The sequence below is a fragment of the Macrobrachium rosenbergii genome, chromosome 56, assembly GCF_040412425.1.
Source record: "Macrobrachium rosenbergii isolate ZJJX-2024 chromosome 56, ASM4041242v1, whole genome shotgun sequence".
Lineage (NCBI taxonomy): Eukaryota > Metazoa > Arthropoda > Malacostraca > Decapoda > Palaemonidae > Macrobrachium > Macrobrachium rosenbergii.
Genome location: NC_089796.1, coordinates 2,080,001 through 2,104,000, shown reverse-complemented (window position 1 = coordinate 2,104,000; position 24,000 = coordinate 2,080,001). Strand labels below are relative to the sequence as shown.

Below are 24,000 nucleotides of genomic sequence, written 5' to 3'. Positions count from 1 at the left end.
ATTATTATTATTATTATTATTATTATTATTATTATTATTATTATTATTATTATTATTATTATTATTATTATTAAACAGAACATGAACCCTGTTCATATAGAACAAGCCCACCGCAGGGGCCACTGACTTGAAATTCAAGCTTCCACAGAATATAGTATTTATCTGATTATTATTATTATTATTATTATTATTATTATTATTATTATTATTATTATTATTATTATTACATGAACCCTGTTTATTACTAAACAGAACATGAACCCATTTATTATTATTATTATTATTATTATTATTATTGTTATTATTATTATTATTATTAGAACTCTCTTCATAGTCCACCACAGGAGCCACTGACTTGAAACCCAACCTTCCACAGAATATTGTTATTCAGAGGATGAACTCTCTTCATATGGAACAAGCCCACCACAGGAGCCATTGACTTGTAATTCAAGCATCCAAAGAATATGGTATTCATCTGAAAGAAGTAATAGGATGTAGGCTAATAGGAGATACAGAAAATTCAATTATTATAGAAAAGATAAATTAACAAATTATCAAATAGACAGATAAAAATGTAAGTAAATCCTTCAAGGAGCGGGGTTTCCGTTCTGTTTGCATTTGCACCCAAGATGCACAATCTGTTTGCCTATATTTCTATTTTTCTGTTACTGGTTATTTACATAAATAAAGAGAGGAAAAAACCGTTTAAAATATATTGGATTCTATTGTTTGTTAAAATGTTTTGATCATAAATTAAATGGGTTTTTCTTTACAATAATTTCATGCTACGACAAATGAAGATCGAAGAGGGATAATTTAGAGTTTGCATAATAATAATAATAATAATAATAATAATAATAATAATAATAATAATAATAATAATAATAATAATAATTCTCATAAATCTATTTACCTGTTGATTCTCTTATAGATAATTTTATTATTTTGTAGTCAGTACTTAATAATAATAATAATAATAATAATAATAATAATAATAATAATAATAATAATAATAATAATAATAATTCTCATGAATTTATTTACCTGTGAATTCTCTTATCGACAATTTTATCATATTGCAGTTAGTACTTAATAATAATAATAATAATAATAATAATAATAATAATAATAATAATAATAATAATAATAATAATAATAATAATAACCTTGCCTATGGGCAGCTCAAGGATCAAGAGACCGTGCTGGCATATAGACGCTTTACGTAAGAAAAACGTTATTATATTATAGTCACTACTTCAATAATAATAATAATAATAATAATAATAATAATAATAATAATAATAATAATAATAATAATAATCTTGTCTATGAGCCGCTCAAGGATCAAGAACCCTTGCTGGCATATAGACGCTTAATCTAAAAATTGTATATGTTGAAATACATTATTTCCTTTAGCGTTAAGTTTTCTTAATGCGTGTCTATCTGTATTTATTTTTATTTATATAAAAAATCGGATTTTATTTGTACCTATATTTGATATTCTTATCATTTTCAATAAAATATTGGATGCTATGTCTGCCTATATTTATCTTATTTATTCCCATAATGAATGATTTTTTTAGCGAAAAGTTTTGGCATATAATGGATTTTATAAATATAGAATTATAAAGAATTATCATTATCTTTTAAAATAAATTTGTTATTGAAGGAATAATGGACATTCTTTTATCTCTATATGATGCTAATTACTCAATCCGATAATTGTTCAATGTTGATTTTAATTGCTCCATTTTTTCCATCAATAAATTGCCCGCCCCGTCGGCTTTTCTCAAAAATTATCTTTGGAATTGCTTCCAGGTTTGCAAGTTTTGGATTGATAACACTTTTGCCTCTTTTAATAACGGAAACAAAAATATATTTATTAACAGTATATATATATATATATATATATATATATATATATATATATATATATATATATATATATATATATATATATATATATATATATATATATATATATATATATATACATACATATATATATATACATACATATATATAATACATACATACATACATATGCATACATATGTATATATTTATATACACAGGTATGTATGCTTTATGAATAAGATTACAAACGATCATAAACACGGCACTTAAAATTCCATCAGCGCCTTTATTACCAAAAATTCTACCAACGGACATAAACATAAATAAGTATTTGTGCTTGAACGCAGCCTATCAAGGTAGATAATCTCTGGTAGATAACCACTGGTAGATAATCACTGGTAGATTATTTACTTACCCATGGCCGCCAGAGCCGGATCCGGATACGGCAAACTCGGTAACATGTCCACGGTTTTCTCGCTTTTGATTGGCCCCATCGGTTTTGGCAATTCGGTTGTGCGTCCTCTTTCTCAAATTATTTTCGGCCGCCAGAATTGGTCACCCGTCTAAGCGTCGGCCACAATAAATCAAAATTTGGGTTTTTAAAGTTTCTACGGTCGGGAGTTTTGGTAAATTAGTAATTTTTGTCACAATTTTAATTGAATTTAGCTTTTTTATTTTAATCTTAATCTTTTTTTTTTCAGTTATCAATCATCACTTTTATATATATTTTACCGTTTTATTAAATATCTTTTTAGAGGAAATTATGAAAGTAACACTTGTAAGAATTTATCGGCGAAAAGTTTCATTTTTCACGAAAGTTTTCTTTAGGATTTTTCACAGGATTTTTCAGGATTTGAAACTGTCCGATTTACACGTCACCACTATTATCCGTCTGCCGTCTCGCAGACGGGCGTGCGGCACTAACGGGCGCGGGGAAAATCCACTTTCCCGGTGACGGGAACCCCTCTCTCGCTCTCCTCTCTTTCTCTCTCTCTCTCTCTTTCTCTCCCGCCCTCTCTCTCTCTTTCTCTAATCCGATGCGAATCTCACGGAGACATCGAGGCACAAAATGAGGCGGAAAGGGCGCCCTTTATCGAAGGCTTGACCAATATCTATAAGGCTCTGATTGATATCTGGAGGGGGAGTGATATTCAGGGGCGGGGGTGGGGTGCCAGGCCTTTTGAAAAGTGGGTGACAAGGGAGGCTTTCCTCTCTCTCTCTCTCTCTCCTTCACAGGGCCGATGTAGCGATAACGGCCATGAAGCACCGTGGTCTATGGAGCCGGAGGCACTCAACTGCGGTGGCACGGAGTGTAGCGGCACCTAGGCCCGAGTATGCATCAGTGCCTCTTCAGATACGCTTGTCAGACTGCGTAGCCGAAGGGGCGGGGCCCCATGACAGTTATGAGGGCTTGACCACGCCCCCCTCGCGGCAACTCCCCAATCGCGACTCGGAATTCCCAGTTAAAATTAACTCGAAATGCCCGACCGGCCAATGGCAAGCCGGGAAGGGAGGGTTCTGGGCTCTGATTGGTCGGAGGGTTTTTTAGACTCCGCCCCCTCTGCACGGTGTTTGGTCCATTCGCTCGTGTGGACCGTGGCGAAAGCGCGTATAGGTGGAACGGCGCCCCGGGCGCAGTCATAACAATATGCGAGTTTTCATGTGTCGCCGAGGGCGAGTGTGATGTCCATTTTTGTCGCAGCGGGAGTGTCGCATCGCTTTCCTTACTATGTCCAAAAATGAAACAAGGGTCCCCCCAAAAATCTAGTTGCAGGAAAATAAAATAAATATGTATCCTTCTACAGAATCCGGGAAATAAATTGGTAAAAATCGCTTTACGAAAATTTAGTGTAAAGAAAAAAATTAAATGAAACAATCCCCCAAAAATATATTGGCCGGGAAATTAAATAAATAAATGCTTTTTTATAAAATCACCCAAATAATTGGTAAAAATCGCTTCGTAAAAATTTGAAGTAAAAAATAAAAACAAATGAAACAAACCCCCAAAATTTATTGACCTAGAAATTAAATAAATAGATACCTTTTCATAAAATCCGCGAAATAAATTGGTGAAAATCGCTTTATGAAAATTTAAAGTAAAAAAAAAAAAAATGTATGCGCCGAAAAATTCAATAAATGTATCCTTTTTCATTAAACCCCTTAAATAAATTGGTCAAAATCTCATAATGAGAACGTAAAGTTAAAATAGATTAAAAATAAATGAAACAAGCCCCACCACCATAAATTTATTCTCCTGCAAATCAAATAAATAGAATATTTTCATAAAAACTCTCAAATAAATTAGTAAAATTCGCTGTATGAAAAAAAAAAAAATCAATGAATGCCCCCCAAATTGTTATCGCCAGAAAAATAAACAAATAATTTTTCATAAACCCCCACCAAATAAATTGGTAAAAATCGATTTATGAAAATAACAAATTAAGAAAATAATAAAAAAATAAAGTGCAACTCCCGCCTGAGTATTCCGGCGGGTTATCAAAATTGAATTTAGCCCCGCTCCGCTCAGTCGGGAGTTATGAATTAATAAAACATATTCCCATGCCTCGAGTGGCCCATAAGAAGAAGCCAGGAATTGAGAGAACAAAAAGACCTCTCTCTCTCTCTCTCTCTCTCTCTCTCTCTCTCTCTCTCTCTCTCTCTCCTGATTTTCATATCAACTCTGCTAAAATATGCAATCCGAGTTCAGGACATTTTGCCAAAGTAAATGATTTCATTTGCAGTTCTAAGAGTACCATACATCCATCCTCTCTCTCTCTCTCTCTCTCTCTCTCTCTCTCTCTCTCTCTCTCTCTCTCTCTCTCTCTCTCTACGGCTTCTGTGCTAGAGTTTTTGGCGTTTATGAAACGAGAGAATTTCTTTTCAAGTGACTAAATATGTCTCCTGAATGTTACTGATATTGCAAAACTCTCTCTCTCTCTCTCTCTAAATCTCTCTCTCTCTCTCTCTTTCTCTCTCTCAAAACTCTCTCTCTCTCTCTCTCTAAGGCTTCTATGAGTATTTGGCGTTTAATAAACCTTGGGAATTTCTTTGCGAGGGAATAAATATGGTCTCCCGAATTTTACTGAAATTGAGAAACCTCTCTCTCTCTCTCTCTCTCTCTCTCTCTCTCTCTATGGCTTCTATATGTTTCTTTGGGTTTAATAAACGAGGAAATTTCGCTGCGAGAGAATAAATATGGGGTTCTGAATTCTCTGAAATTCATAAATATATAGAGGACATGTGGGGTTTGTAATTGAAGGAAATGAATGAAATTGCGTGATTAGGTTAATTTTTTTTTGGAATTGCTGATTCAGCGATTTTTTTCCCCATTTTTGGATTGAAATGTTATTTCTTCTACCGAATATAAATAGGAAACAAAATGATGATAATAACAAATTATATAACAAATATCGTTCTATTTTAAGTGAAATATATATATATATATATATATATATATATATATATATATATATATATATATATATATATATATATATATATATATATATATATATATATATATATATATATATATATATATATATATATATATATATATATATATATATATATGTATATATATATATATATATAGATATATATATATATATATATATATATATATATATATATATATATATATATATATATATATATATATATATATATATATATATATATATATATATATATAGCAATTGCTTTTAATAGCATATATATATATGTATATGTATATGTATATATATATATATATATATATATATATATATATATATATATATATATATATATATATATATATATACATACACATATATATAATAATATAAAATCATTTAGTAACGCTATACTCGGTTAATGATGAATAATAAAAAAAAAATGATAAAAACTCATACCGATTTTTAACAGGATGTAAACGTGTGGATTAATTACTGACAAAGAATAAATCGATCACCACTTTCCAGTTTTACTTTTCTGTAGAAGAAAACTATTGTGCCGGCTGTGTCCGTCCGTCCGCACTTTTACTGCCCACAATTTTTCTATCCGTCCTCAGATCTTAAAAACCGCTGAGGCTAGAGGGCAGGAAATTGGTATGTTGATCATCCACCTTCCAATCATCAAGCATACCGAATTGCAGCCCTCTAACCTCGGTATTTTTTATCTTTATTTAAGGTTAAATTTAGCCATGACCGTGCTTCTGGCAACAATATAGGATAAGACACCACCGGACCATGGTTCAAGATTCATGGGCCGCGGCATAATACAGCATTGTACCGAGACCACCGAAAGATAGATCTATTTTCGGTGGCCTTGATTATACGATGTACAGAAAACTTGACTTGTGCAATTATTCTTCTCATTTTTGAAATTCAAGGTCATATTATGACAATCCGAGGAGTACTGAAACTATTCACAAGAAAATAAATTGAAATAAGTATACTCAGAGGTGTAATTTAATGAAAAACAAGGAAAAAATGCACTGAAGTTTCTTCGGCGCAATCGAGTTTTCTGTACATCCGCTACATCGTATAATCAAGGACACCGAAAATAGGTCTATCTTCCAGTGGTCTCGGTGTAAAGCTGCATGAGGCGCGGCCCCTGAAACTTTAACCAAAGCCCGGTGGTGGCCTGTCCAACATAGTTGTCAGAAGCACGATTATGGCTAACTTTAACCTTAAATAAAATAAAAACTACTAAGGCTAGAGGGCTGCAATTTGGTATGTTTGATGATTGGTAGGTGGATGATCACCATATCAATCTGCAGCCGTCTAGCCTCGGTAGTTTTTAAGATCTGAGGGCGGAGAGAAAAAGTGCTGACAGAATAAAGTGCGGACGGACAGACAAAGCAGGCAAAATAGTTTTCTTTAACAGAAAACTAAAAATCACTACCAAAGTTTATCAGAATGTATACACTAATGATTGTGGAGATTCAGAATGATATATGTACAAAGAAAATAATACGATTTTTTATCAAAGAAATTCCTATTTATGCGAGAGCTAGGTTCCACCAGTATACATAAAAATTAATAATGCATAAATGTTTAGCAAATTTATGATAAAACGGAAAAATAAATATAGAAACCCGTAATACAAAATATAAACAATAACTCTTCCAAATTCACAAGAACAAAAAAAAAAAAATCTGTAATTAAACAGGAATGTAAAACCCGCAAAAAAAACGTAAAATGTACAATAAAGGATTAACTGCTATGACAAACTAGTAAAAATATAAAAAAAAGAATGATACAAAATAATAATAAAAGATAAAAGCAAAAATAAAAAAAATGAAAAAAATTAATAATAATAATCTGAGTGCATTAAAAGAAACTTCAGAAATATACTTTTCAGTTTGAAAATAAGCGACAAACTGGCAACTGTATCAACGCTCCCATTGACCAACCTGTATTTTCAATAACTTTAGGTTAAGATATTATTTATAAATATTCCCTATAGATTAGCGAATGCTATCCGAATGGAGTAATATGTTAAATTACCTTACTATGATGCTCAAGATAATGAATAAATAAAAACTTCTGAGGCTAGAGGGCTGCAAATTGGTATGTTGATCATCCACCCTCCAATCATCAAATACACCAAATTGCAGACCTCTAACCTCAGTGGGTTTCTTTATTTTGATTTAAGGTTAAAATAGGTTAATCAAGTACCCATTAATAATTCTTACAATAAATTTCATGACTCACCTTTGCTAGCTCAGTTCTTCTTATTGGTTTCTTAGTTTCGGTTCCCGACGCTGAAAAAAACAAAGGAAAGCATTTTAATAAATGTGAAAAGGTTTGGAGACAATAACCCGTACTTTATTTGCTGTGTAATATGAATAATTCATTACTAGCGGATCCAGGGGGCGGGCCCCCCATGAAAAATAATGATAAAATAATAATATTGAAGATTTAGATAATAATAACATAATTCAGAAATATAAAAATGGGGAAAAATTAAAAATCGATTAAAAAATCGATTAAAGAAATGAATGCGTGTGTGTGTGTGTATAATATGGACACACACCCCCATGAAATTTTTGTGGACAGTGTAAAACAAAAAAAAAAAAAAGAACCTTTGCGCCATATATACGAGGGAGTTTATATCTTGTACAAAAATCGCAAAAATATACCTTTAAAAATTTGGTCTCATTTTGATAAAAGAGGAAAATATGCTGTCATTTTTTCTGTGTAATATGCATAATTCACAAGAGAAATTTGCGATAAGAATCTCTAAGAAACTTTGTGCCCTATTTCTTATACGAGGGTAGTTTGCGATCTTTTAGAGAAAATCTCAGAAAATAACCTTAAAAAACTTGGTCTCATTTTGATATAGAGTTTGCTGTAATTTTTTCTGTGTGTAATATGCATAATTCACAAGAGAAATTTGCGATAAGAATCTCTAAGAACCTTTGCGTCATATTTCATATATACTAGGAGAGTTTGAGATCTTGTACAGAAAATCTCAAAAAATAACACTAAAAAACTTGGTCTCATTTTGATGTAAGAGGAAAGTATGCAGTAATTTTTTTTTTTATCTGTGTAATATGAACAATTACAAGACAAATTTGCGATAAGAATCTCTAAGAATCTTTGTGACATATTTCATATACGAGGGGAGTTTGCGATCTTGTACAGAAAATCTCAAAAATAACCTTAAAAAACTTGGTCTCATTTTGATATAAGAGGAAAGTACGGTGTTTCAAAATAATTTTATATAAATAACCCATTATACGAAATAGCATTTATATGAGTTTATAAGTCCATATAGATCTATTAGGCACAAGGGGAATATATAACGGCTTAAGATTTTTCAGCGGAATTACTGTACATGATTTTACTTATATTTTGGCTGAAATAACTTTAGCTCTAACCACGAGCCGAATAATGTTTTTTTTTTATTCCATTTTTGTGGGACATACATTTAATATAAAACTTTCTTGGATAACAGGAAAGAGGCATTCCTATTTAACACCTCTCACTTCTGTCATATATGTACCTTCAAGTCTTTTTACAGTTCCTCCATTCCCTCTTCCTTTCTTCAATCTTGCTGTCCAACCTCTCTAACTTATACTTCTTGGTAAAACTGTGGTCTCTCTCCCAGTTCTACCTTTGGATCCTTATGCTTTATCTCCTTTATTTTCTGCATCTCTTTATCATGCTGTCCAGCCACTCCAACTCCCTCTTTTCGCTCTCCTAGGTGACCCAGTGCTTGGCTTGGCAAATATGAATATTTTCAAGCAATACAAAATAATATTATTAGGTATTAATAGAGTAATTTTTCTTGTTAACCTTTTGAAAATGCCAGCTAAAATTGCCGAGTTTCAGTAACAAATTCGGGAAATATTTTGATTCTGTTTTTCCTGAATAATAATAATAATAATAATAATAATAATAATAATAATAATAATAATAATAATAATAATAATAATAATAATAATAATAGTGGCTTTGATATAGATAACAGCATACAATGAATGCTAGGGATGGAATTAGCTAACGATATTGAATTTTATTTACATTAGAAAATTGTGAAGATGCACTAGAGATAATAATAATAATAATAATAATAATAATAATAATAATAATAATAATAATAATAATAATAATAATAATAATAATAATAATTTACTTAAGTTCCTGACCTTCTGATATAAAAGAATAGATATGTATTTTCTATATAAAACAAAGTAGGCTACATTGTCATGGCGAGAAAAAATGATAACAGCTACACTAATAATAATAATAATAATAATAATAATAATAATAATAATAATAATAATAATAATAATAATAATAATACTGACCGTGATATACACAGCAGCAATAAATGATTGCGAGAGATAGAATTAGATAACGACATTGAATACTAATAAAAATAAAAAGAATTGTGAAGATGCACAAAAATAATGATAACAGCCAGAATGAACTGACTAAATTCATTTTTTATTAACTTGACTTGAGCGAAAAGGACCCAGGTCCAATTCGTCGGCGAAATTTGAGGGCGGGACCAAAATTTCCAACAGCAGGTCTCAGATATGACGGATGACTGAATTTTTTCGCTCAGGTCAAGTTAATGAAGAATGAACTTAGTCAGTTAATTCTGTCTGTTCTCATTATTTGCGTATCTCCATATTTTTTTATTGTGATTAGTTTTTGATATCGTTGGCTAATTCCAATGATTTTCTGTTGGTGTCTGCACCACAGTCATTATTATTATTATTATTATTATTATTATTATTATTATTATTATTATTATTATTATCTAATCTAATACATCTTCACAGTTTTTTTAATGTAACTAAAATTTATTGTTAGCTAATTCCATCCCCAGCTTTCGTTTTTGGCTAATCTAAAGCCATCTTACAATTTTTTTATTATTATTAATATTAATTAGTTATTATTATTATTATTATTATTAATTCCAATCTAATGCATCTTCAATTTTTTTTTAAAATTCAGTATTATTAGCTAATTCCATCCCAAGCATCAGTTTTTTATGTTTGTATCATAGTCAGTTTTATTATTATTATTATTATTATTATTATTATTATTATTATTATTATTATTATTGTCTCTAATCTAATACATCTTCACAATTTTTTTAATGTAACTAAAATTCAGTATTATTAGCTAATTCCATCCCAAGCATTCGTTTTTTGCTCGTGTCTGTATCACAGTCAGTTTTATTATTATTATTATTATTATTATTTTATTATTATTATTATTATTATTATTATTATTATTAATATTATTATTATTATTATTATTATTATTATTATTATTATTATTATTATTGTCTCTAATCTAATACATCTTCACAGTTTTTTAATGTAACTAAAATTCAGTATTGTTAGCTAATTCCATCCCCAGCATTCGTTTTTGGCTAATGTCTGTATCACAGCCAGTTATTATTATTATTATTATTATTATTTATTATTATTATTATTATTATTATTATTATTATTATTATTATTATTATTATTATTATTATTTATTATTATTATTATTATTATTATTAATATTCTCTAATCTAATGCATCTTGGATTTTTAATGTAACTAAAATTCAGTATGATTTTATACTGAGTTTTTGCTCAATTCTTCAGTTTTATTATTAATATTTATTATTATTATTGCACATCAAGATTATTATTGTCAATATTGATTGAGTTTTCTCAATGTCTTCTAATATTTTATCCTGCACATCAATATAGTCAATACTGGCCAATTATTATTATTATTATTATTATTATTATTATTATTATTATTATTATTATTATTATTATTATTATTATTATTATTATTATTATTAATTAACGTAACTGTTACCATATTTTCTCATCATGATAATGTATTCTGCATTATATGAAATGTATCTCTCTATTCTTTTATCCCATAAGGTCAGGAACTCAAGTAAATTATCATAGATTTTGTCACCTGTAATTAGCATTTTCTAATTTATCCTTTAACGTCAGATTGACCAAACCTGCGATAACTCAGTTTTTACATGTTTTTCCCAAAAATTATTTCTTAGCCCTCCATTCGTTACCTGATGGTTTAAAAAACGATTAAATAATAATAATAATAATAATAATAATAATAATAATAATAATAATAATAATAATAATAATAATAATAATAATAATAATAATAATAATAATAATAATAATAATAATAATAATAATAATAATAATAATAATAATAATAATAATAATAAATTTATCATCTAATATGTAAGTCAATTTTTTAGAGTTGTTATCTTCTTAAAAATGATCTCTGTATAATATTTTTTTTACACTGAAATTATTGTTAGCATGATAAGCATTTCAATATTTCCTACTTATCTCCAAGCACTTCTATGTTACACAATATATATATATATATATATATATATATATATATATATATATATATATATATATATATATATATATATATATATATATATATATATATATATATATATATATATATATATATATATATATATGTATGTATACATGTATACATACAAATACATACATATTCCTCTCTCCTTCCTACTCAATGATGAATTCGTGCAATAACCATAAAACCAAACTACAAGAGATCAAGAGAAACCTGACCATCAATCACACATACCCAGAAGGTTGGTCATTACAGGGCACGTTACTATGATGCCCTAATGCCCCCGTCTGGGGGCATCAGAGGGCAAAAGCTCAGTAACATCAGGATGGGGAGGCGCGGGTTGCATCCTATGAGGCGTGACCTGATCAAATGGTGGCAGGGAAGGAGGTATCACTCGCCTGATGGATGGTATTATGCCCCATGTATCATTCGTGGTGGGGGCATCGGGGTAGGGGTTGGGGTATGGGGGTGGGAAGGGGGGAGGGAAGGTTGGGGGGGGTTAAAATGGCGGCTTGATTCTTGCTTTTAATGAATATTGGTGTTTTGATGAGTTTGGATAAAGACAGTCACATCTCCTTTATCATTTGTTGATATTAATAGCAATTCTTCTTCTAATTATCTTTAATTATCTTCATAATTATTTTTATTGCTTTGTCATGTATTGCTCTGTTTATGTCTTTTGACTATAAAGCAATTATAATAATTATTACCAAATTTCTAACTTACATGCGGATCGAACCTGGGCTCCCAATGAAAGGCCAAGGAGCTACTAACTGACCCACACAATATAATATATTTAATGTTACTGTTATTATTAACATAATCATTAATTACTGTTATAAATATTACTATCTGTGACCTTGAACCCCCAGCAAATCTTTACGAATGCTTAAGATAATACTTTGAAGTAATTTCTCGTAACTTAAAATAATTGTTTATTATTATTATTATTATTATTATTATTATTATTATTATTATTATTATTATTATTATTATTATTATTATTATTATTTACAGTCTTGACCTTTTACCTGATACTATATTATTATTATTATTATTATTATTATTATTATTATTATTATTATTATTATTATTATTATTAACAGTTTGACCTTCTACCTAATACTATCACGTATTTACATATTCTCAGTCTCTAAGAAAATATTCCATTCTTCAAAATCAAGATTGTATAAATTAAATACAGTAAATCATTAAAAGAAAGCTAAGAAGACATTTATTATTATTATTATTATTATTATTATTATTATTATTATTATTATTATTATTATTATTATTATTATTATTATTATTATAACAACAGCCTCTAAGATAATTTCCCTTTCTTTAGAATTAAGGTCGCGTACATAAAATCCTATATAAACCATCATAAAAAAACAAACAAAATTGCGCACAGTCCTCCATCACACGCACTAAAAGAACACCTTTGCATTCACAAACATCAAAAGGAACCGATCATCGTAACTTCTCGTATCGGGGCAAAGTCTCGGGCGCGTTTCATTGGGGACAATCTCGCATCCGGGAGTCGTTGTCAATTAGGTCTCGGCTTTATACCTGTCGCGATACCGCTCACCTGGCTTGTTAAAAGCCGCTTCTAGAAGGGAGATAAAGGGTAGAGAGAGAGAGAGAGAGAGAGAGAGAGAGAGAGAGAGAGAGAGAGAGAGAGAGAGAGAGAGAGATGTTAATAGAATGCGCCGTCCGATTTTATCGAGTTTTTCTTCATCGCTTGATTTAAACTTTCCTTTCCGAAAGCACTCGGGTTTTATTGCACAATTCTTATTTTTTTCTTTTGTTTGTACAGAGAGAGAGAGAGAGAGAGAGAGAGAGAGAGAGAGAGAGAGAGAGAGAGAGAGAGAGTTGTGAATAGAACGCGCCCGACTTTGATCGAGTTTATATCATCGCCTGATACAAAGTTTTATCTCCGAAAGCGTCCGGTTTTTATCGCATAATTCTTCCTTTTTCTTTTGTTTGTACAGAGAGAGAGAGAGAGAGAGAGAGAGAGAGAGAGAGAGAGAGAGAGAGAGAGAGAAGAGAGGTGTAAATCGAACGCGCCCGGATTTGATCGAGTTAACTTCATCTCGCGATTTCAACTTTCGTTTTCCGATTGCACTCGGCTTTTATCGGATAATTCTCCTTTCTCTCATTTGTTTGTGTGATTATTCGCTTTTGCTTTCGTTCCCTGGATATTTATTCGTGATTCTCGCATAATGTTTCATTGCGGTCATCGTCATGACTTTGGTTGACTCAAGAACTTGCTGTCAATGATTGCTGTAGAATACCAGGGTCATGTCAGCGTATTTGCCATTAATAGATTAAGACTCTAATGGACGTCTTTTAAAACAGATACATGAATATACATACACACACACACACACACACACACACACACACACACACACACACACATTTACACACATATATATATATATATATATATATATATATATATATATATATATATATATATATATATATATATATATATATAATATACATAATTCGTGTGAGTGGCATAGCCGTTATATGCAACACGTATGCTGATGGACAATTAAGACTTGCTCTTCTTGTACATATTTATTTCCCGACGTTTCGTAATTCTCATATTATAATTACATCTTTTACTCTGTGGAAGAGCCCTTGAAGATGTAATTAAAATATGAGAATTACGAAACGTCGGGAAATAAATATGTACAAGAAGAGCAATTTAATTGTCCATCAGCCAACGTGTTGAGTGTGTGTGTGTATATATATATATATATATATATATATATATATATATATATATATATATATATATATATATATATATATATATATATATATATATATATATATATATATATATATATATATATATATAGATAGATAGATAGATAGATAAATAGATATATAGATAGTTGTATAAATTACATGCTCTGTTTTTTTATCAGTGATACCTAATATTGCATAGGACTGCTAATAATAAAAAATAAATAAAGAATAAATCTTAGTAAACTAGTGAATTTTACGTCAAACTGACCCCATGTACTATTCGTGTCTTCAGTATATCTGAATCACTCTGAATTATAAGTCTTAGGTCTTTAGTAGACGTCATAAACTGAATAGTTTGTCCCTCTAGCATGAAGGGACTCAATTTCTTCTTTACTGGAACTAAACATCTTGAATTTTGGTTTGTAATTTTTGAAATGATCTTATAAATAAATATTTCTTATAAAGAAATATCACCAATTTTTTTTTTTTTGAAGACTTGTGAACTCATACCAGTAAGGCGGAGGGAATAATTGCGGATCACTTCGAAGCCTCTGGAGCCGAATCCAGAGAGGCCCCAGAGCCCAAGATAACACCTTCGTCTTCCTCCGCTTCAGATGCTCTGGAGAGCCTGACTCCGCTGGGGAAAGATTCGTTAGAAATTTTGTTTGGAAATCGTTAATTATTTCGCCCAGATGCTCCAAAATGCACTTGTTTAGTGGAAAAATATAATAGAGAAGTGACAGCATATGACGAAGAACTCAACGAAGGAGACAGACATGAAAAAAAGGAGGGACTTTGAAGGATTTCTTCCCCCCCGTCTCTGGAGACTTCCTTCTTCATTTCCAAGAACCGAGGACCACGAAGTCTCGAACTGGCGCCGTGGAGACTTGGATCCCAAGTGAAGCTCAGTGGCAGTTTCAGAATCTAAGCATAACTCCCGCTCCTATATTTGATACAATTACGAAGATGATTGAAGCTTGCATTTCACTATTGTGCCTTTTGAAAGTTTTGGACTTGTTGACCAGCGCTGAGTTGCACATTCATCGTATGAATGTATTGAAGGCTCAGCGTCGGTTGGAACCAACGCCTACAATTGTACTGACTGGCCGCGGGAGCGGAAACGTCTCCCACGGAAAACTCTTTAATAATATGGCGCTGTTCTTCGGAGCAGCGATTATTGTTTTATTGCTTGGTTGGATGATCTTCTCTTACTTGAAGGGGAGATCAACTACTTGGTTGAATTCTCATCAGATGGACGACGGCGATCTCTTGGATCTCAAGGAAGGACATCGAAAGGAAATTTTGGCATTCGAAGAAGAATGTTCTTCGTCACCAATGTCAACAATGGAAGATGATAATGAAGAAGATTACGAGGAGGAGGACACCACCGAAGATGACGACGACCCCGAAGAGGAAGAGACAGAAGAAGATGATGAAGGCTCCGAAGAGGAGGAGACAGTAGAAGAAGATGTAGACTTCGAGGAAAAGGAGAAAATAGAAGAGGAAGACTTCGAGGGGAAGAAACAGTAGAAGAAAAGGAAGACTCCGAGGAGGGGGAGGAGGAGGAGAAGGAAGAGAAAGCAGATGACAAAGAAGATCAAAACGATTTCTTGGAAATTCTGGGGCAGTTCATCAATGATCCCAGCGCCCCCACCGAATTCCCAAGGCCATCGCTGCTACTTTGTGATCCCAGGAGGAAATATGTTTACGAGGGAATTTTCGCAATGCGTGAGAAGATTGACAGACTGGCTAGAGAGAACGAGAGCCTGCAGAAGGAACGGCTGGACCACCTGAATACGAAAGAAGAACACACTCAAAAGAAAGACAGCATTGATCAGCTTCTGAAGGAAAAAGCAGAGATGGAAAAAACTATCCAAACTCTGAAGGAAGACGTCAGATCTCTTGGGAACGAAAATAAGAAAATGGCTGAAAAACTGCAAGATGCTGAGGGAATCAAGAAGAATGTGGAGAGGCAAACGACTGAAATGGAAGGAGGTATAGAAGATTTTCAAGAGGAATGTAAAGAAAAGGGCAGACAGGTAGACAATATGATGATACAGACTGAAAAGCTGGCCGTAGCTCTCCTGGAACGCGAAAGTCGAGAAAGAGAACTGGAAGATAAAGTTAAAATATTAACAGAGGAGGTTGCGAGACTAAATGAAAGAAGAACTGTGCAGAGAGAACAGGGGCTTTCTGAATTACACGGAGGTACTGATGCCGCTAAACTGCAAAGGATCATAGATAGACAAGCTGATCAAATTAAATATTTGAGGAAGAGGCTTCTGGAGACGGAACAGGATAGACGACTGCGTGAGCTCGACTTCCAAGAATGGGAAAAAACTGTTCATACTGTCAGGAAGGAGAACTCGGATTTAAAGGTAGCCTTGGAGGACCTGGATCGTAAAAAGGGACTCTGTACAATTTTCGAAGAACATAATAAGGTCTTGGAAGAACAAGTGAAAGAGCTCAAGAAAGAAATGGTCGACATCGAAAGGAAGAAAGAGAAAGAGAAAAGGTCAATTTTAAAGGAGACAGAGACCCTAAGGACACAGATGGATGAAGCGTTCACAGCCCGTGACGTGATAAGGAACGAGATGGAGTCAATGGCACTTCAGGTTCAAAAACTAGAACACGAGAATAAGGATTACAAGAAAGATGTGGCCTATTTTGAGGAATGGTTTCTCAAAGACTATGCAAATCACTGCGAGGACTTGGAAGACTGCCTCGGTAAGATGTTCGAAGTTTCAGATAGGCATCAGTTGTTCCTGAAGGAGAAATTACAGCTAATGAGAAACACGAAAGATTCTGACGAAATTTAGGAGCAAATCTTGGGACAAGTGCCCATCAAATGGGACAAGAGGCTCTCAACAAGTGTAGGGTGAAGGACAAATTTGTAAAGGATGATCAAAGGCCGTGCTTTCCCCACCCGCCCCCTGGCAACCGAACTCTCCCAGTGGAAGTCAATGGTTGGCGAGTTTCCCCCAACTCGTCAGGCGGAAGAACTCTCACAGGCTAGAGTTGACAGCAGTGCTTTCCCCAGCCCGAGCAGGCGGACGAACTCTCCCAGTGGGAGTCAACGGTTGGCGAGTTTCCCCCAACTCGTCAGGCGGAGGAACTCTCACTGGCTAGAGTCAATGGCAATTCAGAGGGAGGACTGGACTGCGATCTTACTAACCAGGAAGCAGGAGGACCAGCTCTCAGGATGAGAGCCAACAGTTTTTCGGAGGCAGGAGGACCAGCTCTCAGTGTGTGAGAGCCAACAGTTATTTGGAGGAAGGAGGATCAGCTCTCAGAGTGAGAGCCAGCATTTTGGAGGTTGGAGGACCAGCTCTCAAAATGAGAGCCAACAGTTATTCGGAGGCAGGAGGACCAGCTCTCAGAGTGAGAGCCAACATTTTGGAGGTAGGAGGACCAGCTCTCAAAATGAGAGCCAACATCGGAGGAGGAGGACCAGCTCTCAGAGTTATTTTGGAGGCAGGAGGACCAGTTCTCAGAGTGAGAGCCAATGGCCAGGGATCTTCCCAACTACCTGGCAAGGCCGAGGGACTCTTACCCAGCGAGAGCCAACGCTTGTTTGGCGGACAGACAAACTCTACCAGCGAGAGTCAACGTCTGGCGAGATTCCCCCATCTCGGCAGGCGGAAGAACTTTCCTGGGGAGAGTCAATGGCTGTCCGGCGGGTAGGCAAATGAGCTCTCAGGGTAAGAGGGATAGCAGAAGCCCAGAAAAGGGACACCAGAAGGCCTCTAGAGGGACACCAGAAGGCCTCCAGAAGGACACCAGAGGGCTTCCAGAGGGATACCAGAGGGGCACTATAAGACAATTCTGTTGGAATAATCTAGAAGACCGGCTCTGCAGAAAGAAGGAACTCAGTTCCTTCAAGTATGCTATGTCCCTTGATGAAGACTCTTCTAATAGAAGATCTCTGTCAAAGCGGGCAAATAGTCGGATATCTAGATCTATTCTTGCAGATGTCTTCCTTCTGGTAATTCTGTTGGAATAATCTAGAAGACCGGCTCTGCAGAAAGAAGGAACTCAGTTCCTTCAAGTATGCTCTGTCCCTTGATGAAGAATCTTCTAATAGAAGATCTCTGTCAAAGCGGGCAAATAGTCGGATATCTAGATCTATTCTTGCAGATGTCTTCCTTCTGGTAATTCTGTTGGAATAATCTAGGACACTGGCTCTGCAGAAAGAAGGAACTCAGTTCCTTCAAGTATGCTATGTCCCTTGATGAAGACTCTTCTAATAGAAGATCTCTGTCAAAGCGGGCAAATAGTCAGATATCTAGATCTATTCTTGCAGATGTCTTCCTTCTGGTAATTCTGTTGGAATAATCTAGAAGACCGGCTCTGCAGAAAGAAGGAACTCAGTTCTTTCAAGTATGCTATGTCCCTTGATGAAGACTCTTCTAATAGAAGATCTCTGTCAAAGTGGGCAAATAGTCGGATATCTAGATCTATTCTTGCAGATGTCTTCCTTCTGGTAATTCTGTTGGAATAATCTAGAAGACTGGCTCTGCAGAAAGAAGGAACTCAGTTCTTTCAAGTATGCTATGTCCCTTGATGAAGACTCTTCTAATAGAAGATCTCTGTCAAAGCGGGCAAATAGTCGGATATCTAGATCTATTCTTGCAGATGTCTTCCTTCTGGTAATTCTGTTGGAATAATCTAGAAGACCGGCTCTGCAGAAAGAAGGAACTCAGTTCCTTCAAGTATGCTATGTCCCTTGATGAAGACTCTTCTAATAGAAGATCTCTGTCAAAGCAGGCAAATAGTCGGATATCTAGATCTATTCTTGCAGATGTCTTCCTTCTGGTAATTCTGTTGGAATAATCTAGAAGACTGGCTCTGCAGAAAGAAGGAACTCAGTTCCTTCAAGTATGCTATGTCCCTTGATGAAGACTCTTCTAATAGAAGATCTCTGTCAAAGCGGGCAAATAGTCGGATATCTAGATCTATTCTTGCAGATGTCTTCCTTCTGGTAATTCTGTTAAAATAATCCAGACCAATGGCCTGGGATCTTCCCAACACTTCATCAAGTGGAAGAACTCCCACAATTTACAGTCAACGACTGTTCGGAGGCAGGAGGACCAGCTCTCAGGATGAGAGGCAACAGTTATTCGGAGGCAGGAGGATCGGCTCTCAGGATGAGAGCCAACAGTTTTTAGGTGGCAGGAGGACCACCTCTCAGAGTGAGAGCCAACATTTCGGAGGTAGGAGGACCAGCTCTCAGGATGAGAGCCAATGGCCAGGGATCTTCTCAACCACCTGGCCAGGCAGAGGGACCCTTAGCCAGCGAGAGCCAACGCTTGTTCGGCGGACAGACAAACTCTCCCAGCGAGAGTCAACGGCTGGCAAGATTCCCCCATCTTGGCAGGCGGCCTTTCCCGGGGAGAGTCAATGACTGTCCAGCGGGTAGGTGAATGAGCTCTCAGGGTGAGAGGGATACCAGAAGCCCAGAAAAAGTACACCAGAAGGCCTCCAGAGGGACACCAGAAGGCCTCCAGAAGGACACCAGAAGGCCTCTAGAGGGATGCCAGAGGTATACCAGAGGGACACTAGAAGACAATTCTGTTGGAATAATCTAGAACACTGGCTCTGCAGAAAGAAGGAACTCAGTTCCTTCAAGTATGCTATGTCCCTTGATGAAGACTTCTAATAGAAGATCTCTGTCAAAGCGGGCAAATAGTCGGATATCTAGATCTATTCTTGCAGATGTCTTCCTTCTGGTAATTCTGTTGGAATAATCTAGAAGACCGGCTCTGCAGAAAGAAGGAACTCATTTCCTTCAAGTATGCTATGTCCCTTGATGAAGACTCTTCTAATAGAAGATCTCTGTCAAAGCGGGCAAATAGTCGGATATCTAGATCTATTCTTGCAGATGTCTTCCTTCTGGTAATTCTGTTGGAATAATCTAGAAGACCAGCTTTGCAGAAAGAAGGAACTCAGTTCCTTCAAGTATGCTATGTCCCTTGATGAAGACTCTTCTAATAGAAGATCTCTGTCAAAGTGGGCAAATCGTCGGATATCTAGATCTATTCTAGCAGATGTCTTCCTTCTGGTAATTCTGTTGGAATAATTCTAGAACACTGGCTCTGCAGAAAGAAGGAACTCAGTCCCTTCAAGTATGCTATGTCCCTTGATGAAGACTCTTCTAATAGAAGATCTCTGTCAAAGCGGGCAAATAGTCGGATATCTAGATCTATTCTTGCAGATGCCTTCCTTCTGGTAATTCTGTTGGAATAATCTATAACACCAGCTTTGCAGAAAGAAGGAACTCAGTTCCTTCAAGTATGTCCCTTGATGAAGACTTCTTATAGAAGATCTCTGTCAAAGTGGGCAAATAGTCGGATATCTAGATCTATTCTAGCAGATATCTTCCTTCTGGTAATTCTGTTCGAATACTCTAGAACACCGGCTCTGCAGAAAGAAGGAACTCAGTTCCTTCAAGTATGCTATGTCCCTTGATGAAGACTTTTAATAGAAGATCTCTGTCGAAGCGGGCAAATAGTCGGATATCTAGATCTATTCTTGCTGATGTCTTCCTTCTGGTAATTCTGTTGGAATAATCTAGAATACCGGCTCTGCAGAAAGAAGGAACTCAGTTCTTTCAAGTATGCTATGTCCCTTGATGAAGACTCTTCTAATAGAAGATCTCTGTCAAAGCGGGCAAATAGTCGGATATCTAGATCTATTTTAGCAGATGTTTTTCTTCTGGTAATTCTGTTGGAATAATTTAGAAGACCGGCTCTGCAGAAAGAAGGAACTCAGTCCCTTCAAGTATGCTATGTCCCTTGATGAAGACTCTTCTAATAGAAGATCTCTGTCAAAGCGGGCAAATGGTCGGATATCTAGATCTATTTTGCAGATGTTTTCCTTCTGGTAATTCTGTTGGAATAATCTAGAAGACCAGCTCTGAACTCCTTTCCTGGAAGGATCTCTGCAGTCGGAGATCCTTCCAGGTCGTCCTTCTGGTAAGCCATTGCTGAAAGAAGATTCTCTCCAAGTATGCTATGTTGATGGTGCCTCTTATAGATCTCTGGCAAAGTGTTAACCCTAGGGGAGATGGTAATTCTGTTGGAATAATCTAGAAGACCTGCTTTGCAGAAAGAAGGAACCAGTTCCTTCAGGAAGGGCTTCCTAATAGATTCTCTGGCAGAGGGCAAATGGTCGGTTGTCTAGATCTAATTTGATGTCTTCCTTCTAATTCTGTTGGAATAATCCCAAGGACCAGCTCTACCTTTCCTGGAAGGATAAGAACAGAGCCATTTGAAAATAGAGTTGGGTGCCCTGGACATAACCCTGGGGGAGGGGTATTCAGCTTCCCTAAGATCAGGGGCCTCCCGATTCTTAAAAATATATTTGTCCCTAATAATGTTAGACAATACAAATACATATAAAAACAGAGACTGAAATAAGTTTAGTACCTGGACATATAGCTAAGATCAAGTTAAACATATATTTATATGTTATGGTATATATATATATATATATATATATATATATATATATATATATATATATATATATATATATATATATATATATATATATATATACATGCAGGGGCCGTTCAAAAATTATGTAACACCTTGTGGGGATATGGTGAAGTGTTATGAACGTGACAGTGGGGGGGGGTTGCAGCCATAAGTTACATAACATTTTCAGGTTTTTCCTTTTTTCTTTTGCAAAGAGACAGACATAGAAGGAAAAAAGAGACATAGTGAAGATTCTGCATTATACTTTTCATTATATTTTAGTAACATTGAATTTCTCTTTGCATAATTACATGTTTGAAAAATATCACAAATTGAACCCCTTGTTTGTACTTCAGCATTTCTACTATATGCATTACATGACATAGAATAATGTCACAATCTCTTCCCTTTTCTGAGCTCCAACATTTCCTACTTTATGCATAAATATGACTTAGAAAAATATCACAAATTAAATGAATCCTCTTCTAAACAAGGCATAAGAGAACATTTTAATTTCAAGTTTATCTGTGATTCTTTAATGCCATAACATAAAAGTATTAAGAAAAACCTAAAGGTAATAATTTCCAGGTATCAGGTTAGACTTTAATATATCATTGCATTTAAAAAGGAAAATTTATTAATACGGGGCGGGGATGTGCTGATGTTGCATAATTTTCTAGGGGACGTCTGGAAATGTGTGATGAGGTGTGACAAGGGGGACCAAAAATTACCCAAAAAGTGTCACGTAATTCTTGAATATATACCATATATATATATATATATATATATATATATATATATATATATATATATATATATATATATATATATATATATATATATATATATATATATATATATATTCCTCTGGGAAGCCATGGGTTCCCTCCCACAGGGTAAGAGGCCCTCTCAGAGGCACCCACCTGGGTGAGAGGTCCATTACATTGTCATTTTCATTGTCGTTCTTAAAACTAAATGAAAATTAAATTGAATTATGTTGAGAGTTAGAATACCTTGGTGAGGAAGGTATTAAAATAAGTTCTGATTGCTGACACATAGGACAAGAGACTTTGGTGAACTGTTGGACTAAAATAGTGGTCAAATGAAAGAGTATGGGTTGCTTCCCACCTTAAAAATATTACTTTTGTTTTTAAAACAATCTCTTGATGAGTGTTCTATATAAAAATGTGATTACTTATGTCATAAATAAATGGACTGTCACTCACGATCTGGCTGAGACGCAACTTAGAAAGCGCAAAATATAGGCCTATTAATTCTTAGAGATGAGACTAACATAACATACGATGTTGCACCTCGCGACTGGATTACCCCAGTGTTGTTTGAGTTGCACAGACTCCCTATAGCCAACGGACATTCAGCACAAGCTATTGTTTAAAGCCTTTAAATTCTCAGCTCCAAGACTGAAAATATTAAGTCTTTCAAGGAACAATGAAGTCTTTCTTATTCTTTGTGATATGCTGTGTAACGCCTCAAGTTGTGTTCAGTATCAAACGAGGTCAAGAGGCGAAGAGATCTCGTTGTTTCTCATATTTAAGTGTTCGTGAACAGCAACTGTGGCATTTTGATCTAATTTAGAGCAACCTAGCAACCAGATGCAAGAACAGAAGCTATTCTGACCTTAAGAAATCTTAATTTTGAGATATAACGGAAAATGTCGGCCCAGGGATCATATCGGAACTCAAAACAGTCGTGGGACGGTTGGATCAAAACATTGTTCGTTAGATTCACTTAATGAGCCGTCAACTTAAAACACACTAACGTAAAAAATGCGCTCAAGAAACTTCGACGCAATCGAGTTTGCTGTACAGCAGCTACAGCGTCTAATCAAGGCCACCGAAAACAGATCCATCTTTTGGTGGTCTCGGTATAATGCTCTATGAGCCGCAGCGCATGAAACTTTAACCACGGCCCGGTGGTGGCTATCCTATATCGCTACCAGAAGCACGATTATGGCTACATTTAACCTTGAATAAAATAAAAAATATTGAGG

At 34.5% G+C, this 24,000-nt stretch overlaps 2 protein-coding genes across 3 annotated transcripts in view; one reads left to right on the top strand and one right to left on the bottom strand.

Moving 5' to 3' along the window:
- The window catches only part of LOC136836521 (paired box protein Pax-1-like), a 211,587-nt gene that overhangs the window by 147,741 nt on the left and 39,846 nt on the right, over positions 1-24,000 (bottom strand). Inside the window, exon 2 of one of the 2 annotated variants that reach the window (XM_067100901.1) lies at positions 7,560-7,609. Coding sequence is in view for 1 of the 2 variants with exons in the window: in XM_067100900.1 (XP_066957001.1) it covers positions 2,273-2,351 (79 nt within the window). In the remaining variant the exon portion in view is untranslated. Of the gene's footprint in view, positions 1-2,272; positions 3,427-7,559; positions 7,610-24,000 lie in introns of those variants that run through there. The other variant, XM_067100900.1, reaches the window with a different exon arrangement.
- Positions 16,236-17,330, top strand: LOC136836636 (uncharacterized). Its single transcript, XM_067101103.1, has one exon. The coding sequence runs from the start codon at positions 16,236-16,238 to the stop codon at positions 17,328-17,330; it is 1,095 nt and encodes a 364-aa protein (XP_066957204.1).